This window comes from Leucopleurus acutus (genome assembly GCF_964270905.1).
Source record: "Leucopleurus acutus genome assembly, chromosome: 16".
NCBI lineage: Eukaryota > Metazoa > Chordata > Mammalia > Artiodactyla > Delphinidae > Leucopleurus > Leucopleurus acutus.
Window position 1 is genome coordinate 20,940,538 of NC_139158.1, and position 27,675 is coordinate 20,968,212.

Consider the following 27,675-nt stretch of genomic DNA (forward strand, 5'->3'; position numbering starts at 1 on the left):
CCTAGGAGTGGCCAGGGGGACACTTCCAGCTCTGTAATCTCGCCACGAGCTGCTAAGGTCAGGAGGACGAGGCTGGTCCCCCATCCATCACCCAGGGTGGCTCGGAGACTTAAGCTGAGAGGGGAGGTACATGCCGCTCGAAATAAACAAACCCACTCCGGGGTGGACGGTGACAGGGACAGACTGCTGTGTTCATAGCAACAGACCATCATCCCTTATAATATGTATCATAATTGGAAGACGCACTCCCACTCTTCCTAATCCCAAGGCCTCTTAAGGGCTGGAGGGAAACCATTCAGAATTGACCGGACATGTCAGAAGCAGATCAGCTTTGCATGGACAGACTGGGAGGGCTAGTGTCAGGGACCCCCCTGGTCTCTTGGCCTTAGCTGGGCTCCCGGGCTCCAGGATGATGAAATCCGAGATGGGAACAGGGGTTGGAGCCTGGGTTCCCTGGGGGAAGAGGGTCAAGGGCTCTCAGGGCAAACCTCGCGGAAGAGACAAGTGGAAGAGCCCTGGCATCTCGATGGCTCACTCCCACCTGAAGTCCTGCCCAACAGTTTCATAAAATTTAATATTATAAGGTCTATAAAATTCCCGGAGCTGGTCTATCACTTCCGGATCGATCTGTACATGAGTTCTGCCTTTCGATTTGCCCAGGCATCGAGGCAGGAGGCTCGATTCTGTTTTTTTCAAGCAAGGGAATCCTTTGGTCTTGTTGAAGTAGAAGTGCTTGTCCGTGATGAGCCTCTTAATGCCCAGGAAGTCCTGGACCCGCCCCATCTCGCCGGCTGGGTCAGTGATGAGCCGCTCGCCGCTGACGAAGTGGATCTGGGCCAGCGGGAAGTAGCGCAGCCAGCTCTCCAGGTGCAGCGCGTACATGCCTATGCGGATGGCGTTCCAGGACACATCCACCAGGCCCAGGGTGCGGTTGCGGAAGGAGAGGCCCTCGAAGGTGGGGATGTCCGGCTTCTTGGAGAGCGTCTGCGTGTAATCGGAGATGGCGCGGGTCACGGGGTTCCGCACGACCACTATCAGCTTGGTGTCTCGGGACATGTTGAATATCCGGCGAGGGGCCTCTTGAGTGACGAAGTAGCTGGGGGTCTTCTCCAGCGTGATCTGGCTCTCGAGGGTCCGGGGCATCAGGCTCCTGCGGGGCAGAAACGCACATGATCAGCCGGGGCTCTGTCGGGGGCCTGGAGATCACTTCCTTCCGCCCAGCTCCCTAGTGAAGCACCCGCCCCCTCGCCAACGGGACCTTTGAGGCTCACCTGCTCTCATCTGATGAAGAACCCACTTTAACTCTTGTTGACTTTGTTTTTTAGGTCTTTACCAGTTTGCTTTAAGACAAGAACCAACCTAAATGTCCATCAGTGTGAAATAAATAAATTGATGGAATAACCAATTAATAGAGTTAGGTAGAGCTGCGTGTACTCTTATGGAATGATTTCCAAGATTTAGTGCTTAAATGCAAAAAAGCAAGATACAACTTGTTTATCTCAGGAAAGATACCAAGAAACCAATCAAATAATTGCTTCTGGGGAGGGGACTTGAACGGGAGCAGAGCCAGGAGGTCGGGGATAAATGAGAATTAGTTTTTATTGTGTAATCTTTTACGCTGCTTGACTTTTTTATTGTGTTTATTACATATTAAAAAAATACAAAGGAAGCCACCGAATATTGTTCTGGCAAAAGATACTTCTCTAAATATATTAAGAAAATCTTTTGGGGGGAGGAAAGGCATGCTTTGTAGGAATAACATGTGTTTTAGAAACGAGTTCTGATGTCTTTCCCTCCTTGGTATAAGACGGAAGAAGCACAGAACTGCAGGCTGGTTGGGACCTCAGTCGGAAGCCCTAATGCAACCTCTTGCTCCCTTACTTTTTAATTTCCTGGTTTGCTTAAGGTTTAAGGGAGGATGGTGGGACACGCTGATGTCTCCTTCTCAGGTGTGTCTCTTTCAGGCCCTTGTGAAGGAGAACACCTCTGGCTCCCAGTCGCTACAGTTTTCTTAAATAAAATAAAAATTTTGTGGTTTTTTTGGCTGCGTTGGGTCTTCGTTGCTGGGCGCGGGCTTTGTCTAGTTGCAGTGCGCGGGCTTCTGATTGCGGTGGCTTCTCTTGTTGCAGAGCACGGGCTCTAGGTGCACGGACTTCAGTAGTTGTGGCCCGCAGGCTCTAGAGCACAGGCTTAGAGCACAGGCTCAGTAGCTGTGGTGCGCGGGCTTAGTTGCTCTGCGACATGTGGGATCTTCCCGAACCAGGGATCAAACCCGCGTCCCCTGCATTGGCAGGTGGATTCTTAACCACTGCGCCACCAGGGAAGTCTGCTACTTCTTTCTGAAGGTTGTGTTTTACCCTTAACCAGTTTTTCTTAATCCTGGCTGTTCATTAGATCACCCAAGAAAGTTAAAAAAAAAACCCACAAATGTCTGAGCCCCATCCTAGACCAACTGATTAAAAATATTTGGGGGTGGGTTCCTTTCTGAAGCTCCTCAGATGATTCTAATGTGAAGGTACGGGTGAGGACCACCAACACAGCATCCTTCCCCCACTCTTAACACTACAGCTTCCCAACGCCCACAGAATGCATCTTCACAGTCCTCTGGAATAGAGGCGCCTGGTACCTGGTCTTCTTCATCCCAGCCCCTATCGTCATCTCTCTTCAGTAATCTGGTCTTACAGTTCTTTGACCAAATATCTCCTTTTTCTCTTCCTTTTAGCAACTCTTTCTCATGGCCATACCATAGGTCTTGTCCTCGGAATTGCCCTAATTCTGAAAAGATTCACACTGAAATTCCACTCTAGGACTATGTTGTGGGTTGAATGGTGATTCTCCAAAAGATACCTCCACCCAGAACCTATGAATGTGACCTTATTTGGAAAAAGAGTCTTTGCAGATGGAAGTAAGTTAAGGATCTCAAGATGAGGTCATCCTGGATTAGAGTTCCTTGTAAGGAATATCCTTAGAAAAGAAGAGAAGGAGAGAAGAGATACACAGAGAAGGAGGCAATGTGGTGATGAAGACAGAGGATGTAGTGATATGTCTACAAGCCAAGAAATGACAAGCACAGTTGGCAGCCACCAGAAGCCAGGAGAGGAGCACGGAGCAGATTCTTCCTCAGAGCCTCCAGGAGGAACCAACCCTGCTGACAGTTTGGTTTCAGAATTCTGGCCTCTAAAACTGTGAAAGAATAAATCTCCATTGTTTTAAGACATCCATTTTGTGGTCATTTGTTACGGCGGCCACAGGATACACACACAGACTACAACCTTCTTTCTTTCTACCTTTACCACGGTTTCAGATTCATTGTATTGATACCCGATCTTCAGATTCATCTGTGATATTCTTGATTTCACTTTCTTCTAAACCTTCTCTGGACCCAGTGAACAATCATTTCAACAGCATCATCTTCACATCTAACCCTAACCCTAACCCTAACCACCATCGCCATCATCATCAACATTAATTTCTTTGTAACACTTGCTCTTCCAATCTCTAATAATGCGTCTGGCCAGCTTTTCATCCTTTCTAATTCCGTCTTTGTGTTGTCAAACAGCAGTAGAGAAAATTGCTGATCCTGACAGAGGATTGCTTCTCCTTTATATATTTATTAATTCTAGCTTAAGTTGAGCCCTCAACACTGCTCAATAATCTTTTATGTTTGTCTTTACAGAGCCCCCATCATTCCTCATTGTAAGTGTTCCAAATTCTCACCATAAACTCTCAACCATACTCAACCACCCTAACACACCACTAGTCTCCCACTACTCTAGAAAAGGATAAGCTGCCACCCCTCCACTCCTTCAGTCTTCCTGTCCTTCACCTTGAAAGTGACTATTATCCATCCTGAACCCCTCCCACTAATCTCAGAAGAAAAGGTAGGCAAGGGCTCACCTGCCCACCTGTGCTGTCAGATCCCTTCCCCTACTGCCTTCCCTGCAAATCTACCCATTATCCCCTTGAATCTTCAAATTCTCTTTGCAGCCGATAAGCTGATACGACTGATAATTTGCTTCTAGGCCCAGAGTCTATAATGCACCCTCATGGCTTGAAACTTTGAAAGTATTTATTAATACTGAGAAGGCCATTTTCTAAGTTGGATATCATTCTTGGCAAATAATCACAGGTGTGCTTGAATAGATTTCTTTGGCTGGATTTTCTTAGACATCTGCCTGTAATATTTTACGACCTTGGCATACATTGTAATGAGGTTTTGGCCTTTATGACAAGAGTAGATGAAATTACGTATATGTGCCAGTGCATTTAAACTTAAGGACTTTCCAAACTTCATGGGGGTTATTGATATCAGCACACAAAAAGTTGACCTGATAAGCCATGAAACAGATTTCTTCACAATATCCTTTTTTAAAAAAGAGTTATTTATTATTTAATTATTTATTTTATTTATTTTTGGCCGCGTCAGGTCTTAGTTGCAGCATGCAGGATCTTCACTGAGGCATGCGGGATCTTTTGTTGTGGTGCGCAGGCCTCTCTAGTTGTGGCACGCGGGCTTCTCTCTAGTTGTGGTGCACAGGGCGCATGGGCTCTGTAGTTGTGGCACACAGGCTTAGTTGCCCCATGGCATGTGGGATCTTAGTTCCCTGACCAGGGGTCGAACCCAAGTGCCCTGAATTGTAAGGCAGATGCTTTACCACTGGACCGTTAAGGAAGTCCCTCTTTGCAACATCCTTTAATACACTAAAGAACATCCAAGAGAGGACTTGAAGGTGCAGCATTTCCAAAGCTTATGTGACCAAGGAGCTGTGAACTTTTGCCAGGAGCACCAATTGACACACCTTTTTGTTACCAGTTTGGGAAATTTTGACCAATTCCAGTGATCTTCATTCCCCCAGCTGTGCACTGAAGTGAAGTTCCACCCTTCTAATTCCTAATTGGCATATCAGCTACAAAACCAAATTACAGATACTAAGGAAGATACAAACACCAGACTGTAAACAACATGACACCAAGGTCATCACATCGTGAGTCAAACGTGTACTCCAATCTATCCCACCAAAGGACACCCCTATATATTTATTTCTCATTCGGTCACTGGAATAGAGCACAGGAGGCCTGTGGGATGATAATGTACAAGGAGACCATCTGGACACACACCTCCCTGCTCTGTGGTGGGAAGGGGCCATTAGGCTTTTCCTTAGGCTCATTTTTCCTCCTCATGTCATTGTTCAAATTTTGCTGATTTGTTTCCAGCTGCTAACAAACAGCTGAACTTTTCTCTCACCCTGTAACCCTTTTAAGCTTCGGCGTCCTTTTCTGTGTAGCTCTGCAAAAATTACTGAAAGAATGGTCTAACACTCGTCATTTGGACTTACCTCCCATCTGTTATTTTAACCTGCTAAGCAACAATTTCCACCACATCTGGTAGCAGCTCCCAGATTTTTTTAAGGAACCACCACTCTTGCTTTAGATAAAATCTTAGCAGGCCAAGGGGAGGGTGCAGGACTGAAGTTAGGCTAATTAGTGCCAATTGTGTCATAAAGACAAAAATGTATCATAAAGACTGAAAGTGGACTGAATCTTCCAACCAGACACAGGAGCATGGAAGAGCCTCCCTATCGGTTTCTTTTACCAAATCCCTTCAGCTCTCTGGGTTCTTGCCCTTTCTGAGACCTGCTTTTCCCACTCTCCTCTGTATTCTGTGAGTTACTGCACATCCTTCTCATTTGTTTGTTTGTTTCTGGACTACTTTAAGTTAGAGTCCGTTTCTGTAGTTTGCAACCCAAGAACTCCAACGTGTCATACACAACTTGGCTTCCTCTCTGTGGAAGCTACGCTCACCCCTACTTGATTATAAACTCCATGAGGGAGGGCAGGTGCACCTTATTTGCATCTATATCTGCAAAGTCTACCACAGCCATGGCACAAGTAAAGTCTCCAGCAATATTTCTGAGGTTACACGAAGCCAACAACCTAATCCAGTTATGCAATGAAGCCCTCATCCCTTTTCACATTCTCAACTCTCTCCAAACCACCAGGAACCTTCCCAGGAGTCTATCTCCCACTTCTCTTATTCTACATCATCTTCCTGGATGACCTCATACCTTTCCCAGCCATTAACACTGCCCAGGAGCTGTCGACTCCTCACAAGCCTGTAACTGCAGCTCCCACTTTCCCACACTATGGACTGGAACGTCCAACTGTCTGTGGAGTGGACACCTCATCTCAACAACTGAACTCCCCATTTTCCTTCCAAGCTTACTTCTCCCTTTTGCCTGTTTGTGTAGGTGATATCACTGTGAATCCACTCACAAGGCAGAAAAACGTCAGAGTCATTTTTGACCCCTTCTCACATCTAATGTCTGTCGTTCTTGTAAGTTCTCAAGTTTCCCCCTCCCCCTCCCCCAGCACTCATACACCACAGATTTTTCTCTGACCTCCATGCTTCTACTCTCGTCTCCCTTTCAATTTATTCTGCAGTCTGTGTCCACCAGGGAACTCCTTCTCAAGCAAATCCAATCTTGTCAACCATCAGTTATTCTTTTGAAGAAAGCCCACATTCCTTGACCTGGTACTCAAGGCTGCTGCCTACCTTTCCAGAATTTATCTCTTGCCACCTCCTGGCAATCTGATGCTCATACTATGCTGGACACAAAATCCACTCTCCAAACACATCCTGCTCTTTCATATGTTTTGCACTTGCTGAGTTTTTTTTTTTTTTTAAGACTCTTGATCATCTCTCTTGTCTCTTTCACCCTGGTAAATGTCTACTCATCTTTCCAAGTCCAAAGGAAAGTCATATCCTCTGTGAACCCTTTCTTGTAATTTCTTGGCACTTCCTGCATCCAACTACTAAGACCTCACCCCATTGTGTAGAACGTACTAGGTATCCATCCATTTATTTCCACAGGTCATCAGCATCTTGGGTGTGTTTCTCGTTCGTTTTTGCCTTCCTAGCACAATACCTCGCATGACATAGGTACTTAATAAATTGATCAAAGATCCAGTATCAAAGGTAGGTGCCTATTCAGAGGTTACCTCGAGTCCTCAGAAGTTACCAGTGTTTACCTTATGAAGCTTGGCCTTTTCTTGGCATTCTGGCCTTGGGCAGAGGAAGGTTCCAGCAGATAGTCCTGGGGCGAGGGGATCGCTGTGCCATTTTAAAAACTTCATCATGGCCACATGTGCTCAGGCTCACAGGCTGAGGGGAATCCAAGCTCTGCTTCAATCAAAACCTCCCAATAGGGCTTCCCTGGTGGCGCAGCGGTTGAGAGTCTGCCTGCCGATGCAGGGGACGCGGGTTCGTGCCCCGGTCCGGGAGGATCCCACATGCCGCGGAGCGGCTGGGCCCGTGAGCCGTGGCCGCTGAGCCTGCGCGTCCGGAGCCTGTGCTCCGCAACGGGAGAGGCCACAACAGTGAGAGGCCCGCGTACCGCTAAGAAAAAAAAACAAAAAAAAACCACCTCCCAATATATGAAGGTAAAATGAGATTGAAAGGAACACATCTTGTGCCATTTCTGTTTGGCCATCTGCACTCTGTCCTTTGCCCAAGGCTCCCTCTAATGTTGAAAGAGGACAGGGCTGTGGTCATCTGTAGTGTGGCTGGGAGAGGAGGAGTCGGGGAAGTCAAGCTGGACTCTGGGACCACCTGGAGGGCTTTGGAAATATGTAAATAACCCCACACCAGACTAATTAAATAAGAATCTCTGGGTGGGCACGGAGGCCTTGGTACCTGCAACTTTAAAGCTCCTCAGATGATCCCAGTGGGCCCCCCCAGGGCTAAGAGCCATGGCTGGGGGCTGCATGTTCCTTTAGCCGCATAGCCTTCAATATGGTAGCTCAGGAGTATCCCCTGGGGGTGCGCCTTAAAGAGTCCCAGTACGTTCAGCTTCAGTGGGTTTGGGGTACAGCCCAGGAGCCTACATTTTTAACAAGCCCCCTGCCCCAGGACTCATGATCAGAGCAGCTTGGGAAGCACAGCCTTAACAAAAGGCACCCTCATAAGTAACACGATGGCGCTCATTACTACCTGAGATGTTATATATTTATCTGACGGATGTCTCTGCCCACCCCTGCCCCGAGCCATAGACTGGAAGTTCCAGAAGAAGAGTGTTGGTGAGTGTGTTGCTCATGGCTGTGCTCTCAGCACCTAGGAGATGGCTGGCACTTCTTAGTAGGGGCGCAGTCAATATTTGCTGAAGAGAAAAAATAGAAAGGCAAGGCTTTGGTTCCCAAGTCTGGGAACAACGAGGAAGAAGCATATTTGTGTATGCCGGTGGAGATGTGTGCGCGAAAGTCCGTATTTTGTCCTTCTCCCTAATGGAAAGATCACAGACTTCTGTGGCCCTTACCGAAAAAGACACACACACACACACACACACACACAATCCAAACACTCACTTGTCAGCTTGAGGCTCTCTGGAAATGGCATTTTCTGACCCACCCAGTGGGACAGAGACAGCTTCTGTGGCTCCACTGTCCACAGAGGGACGTGCTGTGCGGGGCCGCTGAGCAGGGCCGGTACACCCCTGATTATCACTGATAGGGTTCTCTGGTAGATTTCATTTCCTGCTCAATCTGTACACCCTGTGTATGTGTTCTGAAAGGCCTGGCTGCCTGGGGGACTTCAGTGATGTATTAGCTCCTAGCTGGGCAAGCAGGCTCCTTGAAAAAAAATAATTGCAGTCTCCAGAGGGATAATTAGGAGGGAAAGAGGAGGGGAAAGGCTTTCTTGCAAGAAACTCGTTCTTAAAACTAAACCTAGAGGGGTGGGATAGGGAGGGTGGGAGGGAGACGCAAGAGGGAGGAGATATGGGGATATACCTATACGTATAGCTGATCCACTTTGTTATACAGCAGAAACTAACACACCATTGTAAAGCAATTACACTCCAATAAAGATGTTAAAACAAAACAAAACTAAACTAAACTAAACCTGCTCACCCGCTACATGCTGGCTGAGCGCAGGCACAGCCTGTGTAGTGTAGCTCACAGCCACTGTGAGCATAGAAATGAGGCCCCTCTAGCATCGTGGCAACTCCTCCTTCCAAGTCCACAGCCCCAAATCCTTACATTGATGTGACACAGGAGGAAACTGCTGAGTCCCAGCCTGAAACCCACCCATAATTCTTCACTGCTCACAGGATAAAGGCTTAAACAGGATTCATGTGGCTCATCTTGATCCGGCCCACAGCCACCCTGGGCTCTGGCCAGACTGGACTATTCAGGGTTCTCCCCCAAAACTGCATTTTTCATGCTAAGGGACCTCTGACATGTTTTGCCCTCTGGGGGAAGGCTCTGTAGCCTATCAGGCAGAATTTCTTCATCTCTCAGCTCTTAGCTCATCATCACCTCCACCAGGGAGCCTTCCCTGATTGTGCCCTTATTATTTCCCCCTTCCCAGGAGTTAGGCAATTTGTTACCCTTGTGATTCCATGGTAGTCACTACAGACACATCCCATTTTTTACACATTATCTGCATCTGTCATCACCCTAGAGTGTTAGGTCACGGAAGGCAGGGACCACCACTGTCACATCTCTATCAACAGGGCCTGTCCTGTGCTTGGTATGCATTCATGTATTCATTGGACAAGGATTTATCGAGCACCTGCTGTATGCCAGGATACAAAGACAGGCATGGTGTAGTCTCTGTCCTCAAGGAGTTAACAGTCTTGTAAATCCCAGGGGTAAGGGGGTTCCCTTTTCTCAGTATAAGGGGCTGCACTGAACTTGGCTTCCCACTAGGGCTGGTGGCTTCCTCCTCTGCCAGGAGGGGCCATGCCCGAACCCAGTCTCTGACAGTCATCAAGGCCCCCAGGGGCAGGAGAGCTGGCTTTCCCAGATAACTTCTGTACACAGCTGGCCCCTCAGCCCAGCCTACCTGGTGTCCTAGTAGTTTGATTGTCCCCCAAGCTGACAAGGCTGTTCTCACCCCTGCCCTATAAGAAGGGAAGTTGATGTAGGTGTCGGGGCAGAGTCCCTTCGCTGGAGCATAAACCCACAGCTGGTCCAGGCTCTGGTATGTCCCTCAGGGTGATGGTGAGAAGACAGAGTAACCCCTTGCCTGCCTCTTCTAGTGCAAGTTTCCCCAGTGACGCTTATTCATTTTTTTTTTTTGAGATTTATTATTTATTTATTTATTTTATTTTTGGCTGTGTCGGGTCTTAGTTGCGGCATGCAGGATCTTTTGTTGTGGCACGCGGGTTCTTCGTTGCATGGCTCGAGTTTCTCTCTAGTTGTGGCATGCAGGCTCTGTAGTTTGTGGCATGCAGTCTCTGTAGTTGAAGGGCGCGAGTTCAGTAGTTGTGGTGCGTGGGCTTAGTTGTCCTACAGCATATGGGATCGTAGTTCCCTGACCAGGGGTCGAACCCACGTCCCCTGTATTGTAAGGTGGATTCTTTATCACTGGACCACCAGGGAAGTCCCCCCAGTGACACCTATTCTTTCACCCATACTTTGTGCATTATAGAATTTGTCTTGAGTCCTGCCATGTGACCTATGGAGACAAGAAAGGGATCCTCCTGGGCTTCCCTGGTGGCGCAGTGGTTGAGAGTCCGCCTGCCGATGCAGGGGACACGGGTTCGTGCCCCGGTCCGGGAGGATCCCACTTGCCGCGGAGCGGTTGGGCCCGTGAGCCATGGCCACTGAGCCTGCGCATCCAGAGCCTGTGCTCCGCAACGGGAGAGGCCACAACAGTGAGAGGCCCACGTACCACCAAAAAAAAGAAAGAAATGGATCCTCCTTGCCTGATATATCCTAGAGATGTTCGGAGGGCAGTGGGCTACTTTAGCAGCTGGTTGTGAGTATAGGATTTGGAATCAAAGAGACCTGAGTTAGAGTTCTGCCACTTGCTAATCAGAAGAAATGGGCACATGGCTTATTTCACTTCGCATAATGTCCTGTGGGTTCATCCACGTTGTCACAAATGGCAGGCGTTCCTTCCTTTTTTATGGCTGAGTGAAATATGCCAAGCACAGAAAGACAGCTATCAATACTACATGATTTCACTTAGAGGTGGAATCTGTATGTCGAACTCATAGAACCAGAGAGTAGAATGGTGGTTGCCAGGGGCTGGGGTGTGGGGTGGGGAAATGGGGAGACGTTAGAAAAAGGGTACAAACGTTCAGTTATAAGATGAATAAGTTCTGGGGATCTAATGCATAGCCTGGTGAATACAGTTAACAATACTGTGTTGTATACTTGAAATCTGTTACAAGGGTGGGTCTAAAGTGTTCTCACCACACACATACAAAAATGGTAACTATGTGAGGTGATAGATACGTTAATTAACCTGACTGTGAACATCATTTCACAATGTAAACGTATATTAAATCATTATGGTGCATACACACAGCATACATCAGCCATCACATAGTCTGCTACAGACTGAATGTTTGTGTTCCCCCCATCCCCAGCTCAAATTCATACGCTGATGCCCTAACTCCCAGTGTGATGGTATTTGGAGGTGGGGCCTGTGGGAGTAATTGGGACCTGAGCGTGGAGGCCTTAGTGCCCTTATAAGAAGAGACATGGGAGAGATGATCTCTCCCTCTCTGCCACGTGAGGACACAGTAAGAAGGCATCCGTCCATAAACCAGGAAGTGAGTCCTCACTGGGAACCAAATCGGCTGGCACCTTGATCTTGGACTTCCAACCTCCAGGCTGTGAGAAATAGCTTTCTGTCATTTAAGCTCCGTGGTCTATGGCGTTTTTGTTATAGCAGCCGGAGCTGATCGAGCCGGGGTCATTGATGCCTTCGATGTGACCGAGGGCCAGATGCGGTTCTCAGCTCTGTGTATGAACCACCGCCCTCAGCCTTCACATTAACTTCCGGCACTCTCACTATTCCTGTTTATGGGCTGAGGAATCTGGGACACAGGGAACTAAAGTCAGTCACCAAAGCGATGCAGCAAGTTGCAAAATCTGGATTCAAGCAAGTGTGACTCTAACACTAGAAGAAAACATGAGAATATAAAATTAATCTTGGCACAAGGACAGCCTTTCTAAGCATGAGACAAAACTCATGGAGGAAAAGACTGAAAAGTTAGATACATAAAAAATGGAAGTCTTTGGGATGGAAAAATACCATAAATAAAATAAAGGGAAAATGACTCACTGGAAAAACATTTGCAGATATAAGATAGGGAAACAAAGGATGATTTCATATATTTTTAATATCTATATACGTGTTTATATGTTTTATATATTTTTTCAAAGTTCTTGCAAATTAATAAGAAAAAGAGCCAGCTGGTAGAATAAAGGAACACAGGCTGTGAAAAGTTAATAGCAAAAGAGCTACCTATGGGAAATAAATACATGAAGAGACACTCCATCTCTCTTAAAATTAAAGAAATGCAAATTAAAACTAAGATGAGATCATATTGTTCACCTATAAGACTGGAAAATATACTTTAAAAAATTATAACCGTTATTGCTGGCAAGAGCGTGTAGCACTAAGTACTTGCCAATATTGGAGGGAGTGTAAATCAATGCATCTCTAGGAGGACAATTAGATATTATCTACCCAAATGCAAAATACACATAACCTTTAACCCAGCAATTCCACTTCTGGAAATTCAGTTGTGCAAGTGTGTAAAGACCTGTGTGCAAGAATGTTTGTTGCAGTATTTGTGGCAGAGATGGGGAGGTATCCACCAAAGATCTCTGCCCCTCACTCCATAGTGTATCTCTGTCTCTAGAGGGCGGTGGCCCAGCCAGGGACTACATTTCCCAGCACCCCCTGCATCCAGGTGGGGCCCTGTGACTGGTTCTGTGTGTTACCTCCAGACCCAGGTGCTTACAAAGTAGGTGTGTCCTTTTCATTTTCTTTCCCATCTACTAGCTAAATGCAGAGAACTCTGAGGCCCTAGAAGGTCCAAAATGTAGAAGGGGCATGAAGACCCCTTATAACTGGGAAAACAACCCCCTTGGACTACCATGAGCAAGACATACACTTTTCTCTTGGCGTTTGTTACAGCAGCTGGCATTGACCTAATGACTGAAACACTGTTTGTAGCGGAAAGAGACCAGAACAACCTACATGTCTATTGGTAAGAAGCTGGTTAAATAAAGACAGACAATAGCTTATTTTGTGGCTGTTAAAAAAATAAGCTGGTTCTATAGATATTGACACAAAAAGGAGTCCAAGATGTATTCTTAAGTGAAAAAAAAAGCAAGATGCAGAACAGCGAGTTCAATATGCACCTATTTACATACAAAATATACGCACAGATGCCAGTAAGGATATGCATATACCATCTCTAGAAAGATACACAGTAAATTGTTAGCAGTGATCACCTTGGGGGACCTGGATGGCCCGTGGTATAGGATGGGCTTTTTTTCCACCTTTATCTTTGTGCACTCATTGGATTTCTTTTCCTTTGCCATGAGCATGCATTGTTTGTAGTTAAAAAAAAAACTAGCTAATAAAAAGCTATGTTAAAAAATCTCCATTGATATTGTTTAGGGAGAAGATAGCCTGCATGGAAACAGTTTTGAGGAGTGAGGGGGAGGAAATGTGTCTGGAGGAGCTGGCGTGTGGGTGAGAAGCAAAGATATGGAAGGCCGGGAATTCACAGCTCTGCTGTCCAGAATCTTGGCTCGGAAAGGAGGAAGGGTGACCGTGGGCGTTGAATGAATGGATTTTGCTGCTGCACGTAGAGTTCTGATAAGTTTCCGGGCAACTGGACCTCAGTTTCTCAGGTGCCATCAGGCTACTGGCCTGACCATGGTCACACTAGCAGGGCACCTTCTGTGGGTAACTCTGGGTCTCTCACCTTCTCTCACTGTCTGGGCTTAGCTCCTTCCCCACACCAAGCCTACCCTCCCTTTTCCCTGGGAGTGGGTCCCTTAAGTCAGCCCTTCTCACACTTGGAGGCACATTTGTGTCACCTGGGGGTCTTGTGGAAAGGCAGATTCTGATTCTATACGTCTAGGGAGGGGGCCGAGATTCTGCATTTCTAACAGGCTCTGCAGTGAGGCTGACAGGCTGGTCCATGGCCCACAGGTTGAGTAGCCAGGTCCTGGCCAGCCTGGCATGAATTGCATAGTCAGTGAATGTTTATGCACTAAATGGAATTGGCTAATGGATATTGGATGACGAACTGCCGATGATGTGAATTCAGAAAACCCAGATTGGAGGCCCAGCTTTTCCATTTCCTGGCCTTGTGACTTTCACAGTAGTTTCCTCAGCGCAACAGGTGGATGATGAGAAGGTGGGCTTCCCCTGGCTGCTGTGAGGTCTAAGCTGTATGAACACATGAGGGACCTATGTAAGCCATAAAGCTCTGTACCCAGCCATGAATGGATTCCTCTTTCTCTACTTAATTTTCCCGCTTTTGTTTAAGTCTTTTCTCTTTTTTTTTTGTTCTTTCATTTATTCAGTTATTTTTAAAAATTGAGATATAAAAGACATATAACATTATATTAGTTTCAGGTGTACAATGTAATGATTCAACATACATATATATTGTGAAATCATCACCATTATAAGTCTAGTGGACCTCCATCACCACACAGACTTACACACAGAGTCACCTTTTTTCCTCGCGATGAGAACGTGTTAGAGCTACTCTCTTAGCAGTTTCCACATATGCTATAGAGTATTATTAACTATAGTTACTGTGCCATAGTGCTTGTCTTTCTCATTTTCAAAAAGCCAATCATCTGTCCCTTCATGCTCTCCTGCTACAGCCCTATCTAAGCTCCATTTCTTCCCAAAGTTCATGAAATAAAGCTCAATGGTTCTGGGCTTCCCTGGTGGCGCAGTGGTTGAGAGTCCGCCTGCCGATGCAGGGGCCACGGGTTTGTGCCCCGGTCCGGGAAGATCCCACGTGCCGCGGAGCGGCTGGGCCCGTGAGCCGTGGCTGCTGAGCCTGCGCGTCCGGAGCCTGTGCTCCGCGGCGGGAGAGGCCACGACAGTGAGAGGCCTGCGTACCGCAAAAAACAAACAAACAAAAAAGCTCAATGGTTCTGCTTTCTCACCTCACATTCATCCTCAGCTTGTCACATCTGCCTCCTTCCTCCTCACCCCCTTAAAGCAGCTCTCTCTGAGCACGTCCATAAATGCCGGTGCCATTCTGTCCTGGCCTTGTTTTAACTTTCTGTGGCATCTGAGGCATCAGCCCACTCCCTGCTTCTAGACGAATATGTTTTTTCTTGGCTTTGAGAACACAAGGTCTTGGTTTCCTTTTTACCCCTCTTACCAGTCCCTCTCCATATGTATTTCAGTTATTTTTCCCGCACTTACCACTTATCTCTTTATGTCTCACTTAATGGCCCCACCATCCACCGGTTGCCCCAGCAACACTCACATCTAATCTATAACCAAATCCAACTGGTAACCTCTCACCCAGTCTCTTCTGACATTGGTCCCTGCCAGCTTAGGACCCATCACAGCATCCTCGTTCATGGTCGGAGCTCAAGGAGCAGCTCAGCATCTTTCTCTAGGTAGACTCTGCTTGCCAGCATCCATTCGGAGCCAGCTGGCTCCACCAAGTGGCCCCAAGGCTACCAGGGGTGGTACCAAGGGGTGGCTTAGGGGACCTTCATCCTCCTTGCAGTCTCCTGAAATCAATCTAAGTGAAAAGAGATGGAGGGGAAGAAGCGCAAGTGCTGCTGGAGAACGTCTGAAACTGGCAGGATGGCTGCATTACAAATACCTTATTCTTGACACAAAGGGGGCCTCAGCACAGCCAGCAAATTCCACCATGTTCCTCTGGCCAACTCACTCTCCCATTCTGCGCAATGACTATCTCAGACCTTTTCCGTTCTCTGCAAATGATCAAAGCCAGCCCTTTTCTGTCCCTCTCAGCAGATGAGCTTGCACCGTGGAGAATAGAGAAACTGTTAGCATGAAACATCTTCATGATCCTGCTGCCAAACACATAATTTTTTCCACAGTGACCAGCCGAGGACGGAGATGGTCAACCCGGTGGCCTTCGGATGCTCGTCCCCCAGGCCTGTGCGTCTCCATCTCCCTTCACCTCCCAGTGTTCCCTGCCTGCAGTGTCCACAGAGGCCCACCTTCCACCTGTGCCTGGTTCCATGCTAAGGACCTGTCAGTCCCCACCAAATCTGAATGCATCCCAGGTATCTGCAAGTACCCCAGCCAAAGACTGGATGAATCAGTGCGTTCATCTTATTTTTTAATACCAAGCTTTACAATGTCACACTCCAGAGTCCCTATGGCTACGAAATTTTGCAGGGTTGAGCTCCACAAGCCTGCCCCCACTTCCTGCAGCATAACAGTGCCCCCTAGTGGGAGGTGATCCAACTGCAGCTGGTGGCGGCAACACCTCCTGCCTGGTCCTCCACAATTCCGTCGCTTCCCTGGGAGACGTTAGCCACCATCAGGAGTTCTTTCCATTTTGTCTCCCGAAGAGGCAGGTGTATCAGAATACACGAAGCCCAGTGGTTGCAAAGGTGAGCAGGGCTTGGCTTTCTGATCATGCAGGGAGTAAGGAGAGCAGTGCTGTTGAGCAAAACACTGGGGAGTCAGCTGCTCAGATATCATCCAGGCCAAAGCTGCATGTATGGTTACTGAGTCAACAGCACTTCTACAGGGTCCAAGTCTCACCCAAACTGTGCAAATCTGGATTCTTGTCCAGGCTGTGGTGTGGAATTGTCCAGCTCTGCATTTCAGTTCTGGAAGGCATTCAGGACACCTTGCAAGATGAGATAGCAGACACTCTCAGATCCTTCAGTCCTACCCTTTCCTGCCTCCAGGGCTTTTCTGCTCTTTCTGCCTAGAACACTCTCCCCTGACTCTTCCATGGCTCAGTCCTTCTCATCCTCAGGTCTCTGTTCAAATGTCACCACTCTCAAATGTCACTCTCTAAACTCCATGGTTTATTTCCCTCCTCGCACTGAGCACAACCTGTAAATCTCTTGCATATCTGTTTGTTTATCTATTGCCTTTCCCCCAGTTCGTCTGCAAACCCCATCAGGAAGGGATGCTGTCTTCCTTGCTGAGTGTGGAGTCTCAGTCCTTGTCACTGGGCCACACCACCACAGGCAGTCAAAAAAGCATATGACTCATGCTGGTCAAATGAATAACAGGGGAAGAATCAAAGCCTAAAGGCAAGAAGACCTGGGCGCCTTGAGAAAATGCAGCAGCCTGAGCTCTTTAGAAAGGGTTTCCCAAAGTGCAGTCACATATAATCTCTGGTGTGCAAGTGATTCATGGATGAAAGTTACATTTTTTTAAAAACAGTTTTGTGTTTACTTTACTGCGTTTTAGAAAATTAGAACTAGAAGATCATCTATATTTAACAGATTTTACTGCTTAGGATGAGGCTTAAATATGCAGTGAGCATAGGAAATGTGACTTGATCTAAAGACAAATACTAAGTAAATAGTACAAATGGTACGTGAATATGGAAAAAAGGTGATCCTTATAACGACTCAAGCTTGGGAACCTCTGGCTCAAAACAATGTTAGTTTGGCCAAAGGAAATCCAAGCCAGAGTAATGTAGACATAGACTCATTCAACAGATAATTATTGAGTACCTACTGTTTACCAGCCATTGCTGGTGCCGAGGCCATGGCTCTAAGTAAAACAGATGCAGCACTTGCCCTCATGGAGCTTCTGGTCTGGTGGAGGACGTAATGAACAAAAAATAAGCAAATATATAATTACAATTTGGGGTGGAAGAAAAGAAGAGCAAATGTAACGAGGGAATTGAGAGGTCGAAGAAACCCCAGAGTGGACATTTGAGCAGAAGTTCAGGAGATGAGTACCGGCTTGGATGAAAAGACCATACGGTGAAATGAGAAAAACAATAGGGTAAGACAAAACAGGTATGGATGAGGTAAGACGGTACTGTAGAGAATCTAAAAATGCACTAGCAAACTACACTGACAGAAATCGAGAGTGGAACTTGCAACGTAGAAAATAAAAATCAGAGCAAACTTGGGCCTGATCTTAGGCTTCTCAAGTAAAGAGCCACAAGATTGAACTGTTGGGAGAAAAGATGACATGGAAGACAGAGTAGTCGTAGGCAACGAATAGTTTGCGATGTTACTGAAGAGGAAACCTGAAACAAATTGGACAGAGCTATTGGCAAAGATTTCATTAAATAGACACTTCCAGAGATAAAAGATGGCAATGTGGGCAGATCAAAAGGCTAGCGTAGTCCAAACAAAATAAAATTTACATCAGTGAACCCATCCATCCATCCATCCATCCATCCATCATCTATCTATACAAACATGCGTCAGGTCAAACATTTAACCTTATACGTAAAATGCAAACATTTTGTAAGTATTATATATACCCAGGATGGATAAAGCAAACAAAACAGTTTTTCTACAAATTCAAGCCAGACAAGGACTTTGTAGCAGCAGTAAATGCTAGAAAACACAAATCATCATTCATAGAGTTTTGCAGAAAAAAGAATTGTTACTTCCAATACTTAGTAGTTAGACAATTTGCCTGTGAAGCCAAAAGAAAAACACTATAAGATAAGCTTGAAAAGCATTCCACCTCATTCTTCAAAAAGTTTTCTGAAGATAAAAGCAGTGACCTGAGTGATGGTGTGAAGGAACTGGGGAAAGGGAAGTTGAATATAAAAAGATAGTGACTGGGATTGAACTCAGCACAGAGTCTAAAGAATTAATACATTTAGCTCTTAATATCAATAGTTTTCTTTAAAAATTAGATGTAAAAAGTAATAATTTATACCCCAATACAGGTGAAAACATTAATAATTTCATCAATCAAATTCAAGATCCCAGGGTAAATTAACACAGACTGAGAAATTGGCAATAGAGGACGAGGGGGAGGGAAGGGGCAGAGGGAAAGCACAGGAGATCCTTTACCAGAAGGTCCCTCCTACTCATTTGCTCTATTAGAGAAAAATACAATGAAGAATTAAAAACAGAACATGCATCCTTCAAAACACTGGAAAATAGAAAAGCAAAGTAAATGCAGCTCCTATAACAAAAGAGACAGGAAAGGAAAGCAAGGAAAAAAGAGCCAAAATTGTAGAGCAAGATGACAGAAGTGCAGAAGTAGGATTGACTGTGTTAATATTCAAAATCGCTGGAAATAGGCTAAACCCCATAATTAAAAAAAATGACAACAATAAAAGTTTCTCATTCTCACATAAAACCTAGTCAGTCATATTTGTGTTCATAAGACCACCCAGAACACAGGGGTGGAAACATTTTATATGAAGATGGAGGGGTTCAGATGCAGCAGGAAAATGCCAGTCTAAAGAAAGCTAGAGTCACGTTCTTAACACCAGAAAAAGTAGAATCCAACGCAAAAGACATTAAATGAGACAAAGGGCATCATTTAATATTGATAAAGGGCCCAATTCATGGTAGTGCGTTCATATAACGTGGGGGAATCACAGTGTTCATCTCTCTTCCTTCTCTGGTCACCACTAAGTTGATAATGAATGGATAAAAGGTATAAAGTCAAAATATCAAGAGAATGGGTAAAGAGTTGGTGGCAGACAAGGAAGAGAGACTTACTTTTGGAAGAAGGGAGGCTGACTTATGAGGGGTATTGGTCTTGGAAAAGAAAGCTGAAACTTAAGTGGCTGCAGAGAGGAGGGGGTGTCACTATTGAGAAGAAAGTGGAATCTTCCAATAGCTCTGGAATCGGAGGCACCAGGGACCCTGGTGGGGTGAGAGGACAGAAGCACAGTCAGTGTTACAGGTCTCTAGCACGAGCAGCTGGACCTACAGAGCTTCCCCCAGCCCTACAGCCGGGCTGGAGCCACTTTTCCTAGTAGGGCAGTGATGGGGAGATTATCTTGTGGCGCTATTAAAACAGGCAGCCCCCAGACACTGGCCAAGGTGAAGAGGGGGGCGAGACACCTGCCAGAATGCTGGCAGGCAGCTTATCTACCTCAAGCTGACAAGTGAAAGATCCCTCTTGAGAGAAACTGACCAGTCAAGATTTCAAGTAATATCTACCAAAGCACAATTTATTAAGAGAAAATCTGCCACATCCCATTGAGATCCATATCATTACATGTAATACAGAATCGTAACTCAGTGCAGAAATAGGTCAAAAGGAAAAATGATCCTCTCAACTGATTCTGAAAAGGCACTTAGTAAATTCAACATCCATCACTAATAAAGAAAAAAATTACCTTAAGACACCAGGAAGGCTGCATCTTTAACATGAAAAAGAATATCCATCTCAAACCCACAGGGACTTGTATATTGAAGGATGAAATAGTGCCAGTAGCTAACTTAAAAAAAAAGTTCTTATTGAAGTATAGTTGATTTACAATGTTGTGTTAATTTCTGCAAAGTGACTCAGTTATACACACATACATATATGTATTCTTTTTCATATTCTTTTCCATTATGGCTTATCACAGGATATTGAATATAGCTCCCTGTGCTATACAATAGGACCTTGCTGCTTATGCATCCTATATATAATAGTTTGCATCTGCTAATCCCAAACTCCCAATCCTTCCCTCCCCCATCCTCTTCCCCCTTGGCAACCACAAGTCTGTTCTCTTCAATAGCTTACTTTTATTGAGAGCCGCGTGGCAGGCATGGTTCTAAGTATTTTCATATCTATTATCTCATTTAAATCTCACCACAATATCACTAGGTAGGTATTTGTATTCACATAAGGAAATTTGGTGCAGAGGAATAATCTGCCAAAGACCCAATGTACTAATTGGTGAAGCCAGGATGTAAACCCAAGGGTTTTGATTCTAGTTGTATGTGCTGTAACCTCCAGGCTATGAGTCTCGTTAAAGTCAGGCAAGACAAAGATGCCTGCTAACACAATTGATATTTAAGATTGTTCCATATTGTATAGACAGTTCAATTAAAACTTTAATAAATGGAGAGATGGGAAATCATAATATTAGAAAGACATCCATACTTCTCAAATTAATCTATAAATCAAATGTAATACCAATCCAAATCCCAAGAGGATTTTAAAAATTGAATTTGACATTACAATTATAAAGTTTCTTTTGGATGAATAAATTAAAAATAAGAGCCAATGCATTGTGTTAGAAGGAAGAATCATGGGAAGGAAGCTACAGTGTCACACAATATTTATTATAAAGCTGTAGTAATTAAAACAGTGTGGTTCTGGCTCAGAAACAGGCAAATGGATTTATAGAACAGAACACAAAATCAGAAATAAGCACAGCTACCTAAAAAACACATGATAAAGGTAGTATTTCAAGTCAGTTGGGAAATTACACATTATTGGGACTTTGTTGGGACAATTAGGTGATTAAGCTGGGAAAAATGTAGTCAGATTTCCTCATTTACATCTATACCAATATTAATTCAAATTGAATGAAACATTTCAATGTTAAAAAGAAAACAATGGGGTAAGAGATTAAAATATCAGTAAATATGTATATATTCTTGAGAATTGGGAAGGCTTTATAACCATGATATCAAAGAAGAAAGAAAGAAAGAAGTTAAAAGCTAAAGTTTTGGGGAATTCCCTGGTGGTCCAGTGGTTAGGACTCAGGGATCTCACTTCTGGGACCCCGGGTTCGATCCCTGGTTGGAGAACTAATATCCCACAAGCTGCGAGGTGAGGCCAAAAAAAAAAGTTAAAGTTTTGGAAGACAAAAAAAGTAACCATAAGGGAAAATAAAATGCAAAAAAGTAAATGGTGTTCCAGATATGATAGACAAATATTTAGTATCTTTACTAGAGTTTTTATAAATCAATAAGAAAAACACCCCAACAGAAAACTGAGGAAAAGACATAAACGATTCCTGAAAGAAGATATAAAACTGGCAAAATATTAAAATTCATTAGATATCAAAGAAATACAAATTCAATCCAAATAAGATAGCATTTTGACCTATCACAAAGTTATTATTTAGTGTTATCCATGGTGCATAGAAATATGCACTCTCATACAATGCTAGGTTTGCAAATAAGTTGAAAGTAGTAGATGCAAACTATTACACATAGAATGGATAACCAACAAGGTCCTACTGTATAGCACAGGGAGCTGTATTCAATATCCTGGGATAAACCATAATGGAAAAGAATATAAAAAAGAATGTATATATGTGTATAACTGAGTCACTTTGCTGTACAGCAGAAATTAACACAACATTGTAAATAAACTACACTTCAAAAAATAATTTAAAGGAAGGTTCTTGTTAGAATTTAGCCTGTTGAAATGTTAAGATATTTGTATAAAGATGTGTTATAAGGGTGCTCAACACAGTATTCTTTATTTAAAGTGGTGAACTAACAGAAACAACCTAAATACGCACAATACTATAATGATTAAATGATGGTATGTATATGCATTTTGAGAAATGCTAAGCTGTGATTATAAATAACTTTTCAGAAAATGTTTAAGATACGGGAAAATGCTGGTATTAAACTGGTAGTTTGAAAAAAAGAAGTTAGAAAATATCATATTACGCATGATAACTGGTCTTCTGTGTGTGTGTGTGTGTGTGTGTGTGTGTGTGTGTGTGTGTTTGGATATCAAAAGCAAGGACACAGTTACCCCTGGATATTCTGGTCTCCTCTACTTCTCCCAACTATGTATAAAAATATACGACCTGCTGTTCTTGATGACTTTTCCTGAAAGATGTGTAGATAGAACAGACTGTTCTTCATTTGATATTTATACAAAATCCTTCCCAGTTTTGCTCCCAAAGCATTTATAAATTCTAAATAGGAAACTTCAGTACAGAGATATGGTCCATTTCAGCCAAACAACTTATAACCACAACTTCAAAGAAAAGAATGAGGTGTACATGCATAGTTATATTGAATGCTACGTAAGAGCATGGTAGAGTGGGCCTCTGGGAAGGGAAACCAGGAGACTAATGGCTGGGAGGAAACTCCATTTTCATTACACATCTTTTGTGTATCCTTTGGCTTTTTTGTCAAGTGCATTTTTTCTTCAAATGAAGAATGCAGAAGGGGAAGAAATACAGGCATTGGAGCCAGACATGTCTAAGTTTGAGTCTCTGTTTTGCCACTTATTTGTGTACAGCCTTGGGCAAGTAACTGTCCTCTCTCTGAGCCTCAGTATCCCCAATAAAGGGTAGAAAATAAACCTTACTCTGCAGGATTGTGGAAAGGATTGGAGGTGATGCATGGAAATTTCCCCATGTGTTAGCTGGTGCATAGTAGGCGCTTGTTAGCTGTGGCTATTATGATTAATCTTGTACCTGCCTGAGACTGTAGGCAGAGCTGAAGCAGAATGTAATTATCCATGTTGGAACAAAGCCAGGATACCTGAACCTTGCAAAACATGCTGTTGAATGTTCAATCAAGATATGTAAGTACACACAGCCACAGAACATACCCAGTGCTTTCCCCCAGGGTTCAAGAAGTAAAATGCATTTCACCATGGTACATCTGCTCGTTTTTTAAAATTCCACAACTAATTAACCAGAATCCTCATCAGCCATCTCCATGTGGATTAACTAAACATGTCAGCAAACCCTGGCCCTTTTCTGTTAAACACAGGCAATTTCTTCTCCCCACCAGTGGTTCCAGCAAGATGCTGACTGCAGGGGGAGTTGAACTGCAAAGTCTAACCTTCATTTAACCCACTGTAAGGCATTTCTCATGCAGTAGGTCAGTTTGATAGCTCCTCAACATTAGGAAGGCACAATATCTTAGTGGTTAAACCTACAGTCCCTGGAGTTGGTCTGACATGGCTTTTAATTCTGCTTGATCACCTCTTAACTGACAAATCATGGGTAAGTTATTTAACCTCTGTAAACCTCAGTTTTTTCCATCTGTTAAATGGGGCCAATTATGGTACCTACCTCATAGGATTCTTGTAATAATTAAGGGTGAAGATGGATGAGCATTAAAGGTATTTTGCACAATGTCTGGTGCTAGGCAAGGCCTCAAAAAATGATAACAAAACAAAGATATATGTGCTTTTGCATTAGAAGATTCCAGGGAAGGATCATGTCCTCATGCAGGCAATGGGGAAGTCACCTACTGCAGAAAGATGTATGTAGCTGAGCTCTCTTTAAGGAGCCCTGTAATGGCCAGAAAAAGCAGTCACAGAGAACATGCACATTGTCCTCTGTGTTAAGTTTATAAATAATTTGCTTATCAAATATCCTAAAAAGGAAAATGTGAGGAAAACAGTTTAAAAGTATGATTGCATCATGGTCAAAAACATTTCATTGGTTTTCAAAGAAAAAAAAAAAAAAAAGCAATGCTCCTTTAAGAAGAAAATCCTTTTAGAAAAACCCAAAGTCTGGTTATTACTGTGATTATCTAATTGTATCTCTCATATGTCAACATTTTTCAAGGGGTGGGATGTCATGTAAATGGAACTAATTATTATTTAATTCCAACCACTTATGTGAAAAGTACTTTTCTGATTAGCAAGGCGGTCAAAGGAGAGATGTCAGAATTTTTTTTTTCTCTTTCTGATTGTACAAGATTGTTGTGGAGGAGACGTGGATTTGTCCTTATTATATCAAGAACCTTGACATGGAAGAAGGTAGTCACCATTTAAATGCTATATCTTGAATCAAACCTAAGAATAGCCATTGTGGCGGTCCCACCCCCTGCGCCCAGAATGGAGCCCGCGTTTCCACAGAGCTGGAACTCCTGGCTCAGGGTCTCTTCCCTCCACTGTCACTGAACTGTCCCGGAGCCCAAGGGGAGGGCGGCCTCACTGAGGCTGCCGGCTCTGGATGGGCCTCAGCAGCTGAAGCTGCAACAGTCCTGGGGATCGTGGGACAGCCGTGTGGATGACAGGCTCTTGGTGCTCCAGCCAGGCATCAGGGTTGTGCCTCTGAGGTGGGAGAGCCAAGTTCAGGACACTGGTCCACAAGAAATCTCCCCGCTCCACGTAATATCAAATGGCGAAAATCTCCCAGAGATCTCCATCTCAACGCCAGCACCCAGCTCCACTCAATGACCAGCAAACTACAGTGCTGGACATCCTATGCCAAACAACTAGGAAGACAGGAACACAACCCCACCCATTAACAGAGAGGCTGCCTAAAATAATAAACAGGCCACAGACACCCCAAAACACACCACCAGACATGGACCTGGCCATCAGAAAGACAAGATCCAGCCTCATCCACCAGAACACAGGCACTAGTGCCCTCCACCAGGAAGCCTACACAACCCACTGAACCAACCTTAGCCACTGGGGACAAACACCAAAAACAATGGGAACTACAAACCTGCAGCCTGCAAAAAGGAGACCCCAAACACAGAAAGTTAAGCAAAATGAGAAGACAGAGAAACATACAGCAGATGAAGGAGCAAGATAAAAACCCACCAGACCTAACAAATGAAGAGGAAATAGACACTCCACCTGAAAAAGAATTCAGAATAATGATAGTAAAGATGATCCAAAATCTTGGAAACAGAATGGAGAAAATACAAGAAACGTTTAACAAGGACCGAGAAGAACTAAAGGGCAAACAAACAGTGATGAACAACACAATAAATGAAATTAAAAATTCTCTAGAAGGGATCAATAGCAGAATAACTGAGGCAGAAGAACGGATAAGTGACCTGGAAGATAAAATAGTGGAAAAAACTACTGCAGAGCAGAATAAAGAAAAAATAATGAAAAGAATTGAGGACCATCTCAGAGACCTCGGGGACAACATTAAATACACCAACATTCGAATTATAGGGGTCCCAGAAAAAGAAGAGAAAAAGAAAGGGACTGAGAAAATATTTGAAGAGATTATAGTTGAAAACTTCCCTAATATGGGAAAGGAAATAGTTAATCAAGTCCAGGAAGCACGGAGAGTCCCATACAGGATAAATCCAAGGAGAAACACGCCAAGACACATATTAATCAAACTGTCAAAAATTAAATACAAAGAAAAAAAAAACAAAAGCAGCAAGGGAAAAACAACAAATAACACACAAGGGAATCCCCATAAGGTTAACAGCTGATCTTTCAGCAGAAACTCTGCAAGCCAGGAGGGAGTGGCAGGACATATTTAAAGTGATGAAGGAGAAAAACCTACAAGCGAGATTACTCTACCCAGCAAGGATCTCATTCAGATTTGATGGAGAAATTAAAACCTTTACAGACAAGCAAAAGCTAAGAGAATTCAGCACCACCAAACCAGCTTACAACAAATGCTAAAGGAACTTCTCTAGTCAGGAAACACAAGAGAGGGAAAAGACCTACAATAACAAACCCAAATCAGTTAAGAAAATGGTAATAGGAGCATGCATATCAATGACTACCTTAAATGTAAATGGATTAAATGCTCCAAACAAAAAATGTAGACTGGCTGAATGGATACAAAAACAAGACCCATATGTATGCTGTCTACAAGAGACCAACTTCAGACCTAGAGACACAACAGACTGAAAGTAAGGGGATGGAAAAAGATATTCCATGCAAATGGAAATGAAAAGTAAGATGGAGTAGCAATTCTCATATCAGACAAAATAGACTTTAAAACAAAGACTATTACAAGAGACAAAGAAGGGCACTACATAATGATCAAGGGATCAATCCAAGAAGAAGATATAACAATTGTAAATATTTATGCACCCAACATAGGAGCACCTCAATACATAAGGCAAATGCTAAGAGCCATAAATGGGGAAATCGACAGTAACACAATCATAGTAGGGGACTTTAACACCCCACTTTCACCAATGGACAGATCATCCAAAATGATAATATGTAAGGAAACACAAGCTTTAAATGATACATTAAACAAGATGGACTTAATTGATATTTCTAGGATATTCCATCCAAAAACAACACAAAACAGTTTCTTCTCAAGTGCTCATGGAACATTCTCCAGGATAGATCATATCTTGGGTCACAAATCAAGCCTTGGTAAATTTAAGAAAATTGAAATCATATCAAATATCTTTTCTGACCACAACGCTATGAGACTAGATATCAATTACAGGGGAAAAAATCTGTAAAAAATAAAAACACATGGAGGCTAAACAATACACTACTTAATAACCAAGATATCACTGAAGGAATTAAAGAGGAAATCAAAAAAAACCTAGAAACAAATGACAATGAAAACACGACGACCCAAAACCTATGGGATGCAGCAGAAGCAGTTCTAAGAGGGAAGTTTATAGCAATACAATCCTACCTCAAGAAACAAGAAACATCTCAAATAAACAACCTAACCTTACACCTAAAGAAATTAGAGAAAGAAGAACAAAAAAACTCCAAAGTTAGCAGAAGGAAAGAAATCATAAAGATCAGATCAGAAATAAATGAAAAAAAAAATGAAGGAAACAATTGCAAAGACTGATAAAACTAAAAGATTGTCCTTTGAGAAAATAAACAAAATTGATAAGCCATTAGCCAGAGTCATCAAGAAACAAAGAGAGAAAACTCAAATCAATAGAATTAGAAATGAAAAAGGAGAAGTAACAACTGACACTGCAGAAATACAAAGGATCATGAGAGATTACTACAAGCAACTATGTGCCAATAAAATGGACAATTTGGAAGAAATGGACAAATTCTTAGAAAAGCACAACCTTCCAAGACTGAACCAGGAAGAAATAGAAAATATAAACAGACCAATCACAAGCACTGAAATTGAGACTGTGATTAAAAATCTTACAACAAACAAAAGCCCAGGACCAGATGGCTTCATAGGCAAATTTTATCAAACATTTAGAGAAGAGCTAACACCAATCCTTCTCAAACTCTTCCAAAATATAGCAGAGGGAGGAACACTCCCAAACTCATTCTATGAGGCCACCAACACCCTGATACCGAAACCAGACAAAGAT

At 43.7% G+C, this 27,675-nt stretch overlaps 1 protein-coding gene across 1 annotated transcript in view; it reads right to left on the reverse strand.

The window, feature by feature from the left end:
* Nucleotides 1-528: 528 nt before the first annotated feature.
* The window catches only part of HS3ST2 (heparan sulfate-glucosamine 3-sulfotransferase 2), a gene marked incomplete at its 5' end in the record, with an annotated part of 92,773 nt that continues 65,626 nt past the window's right edge, over nucleotides 529-27,675 (reverse strand). The window contains one exon of the mRNA XM_082858129.1: nucleotides 529-1,150. Within this exon, the coding sequence (XP_082714255.1) occupies nucleotides 532-1,150 (619 nt within the window). The 3' untranslated portion in view covers nucleotides 529-531. The remainder of the gene's footprint in view (nucleotides 1,151-27,675) is intronic.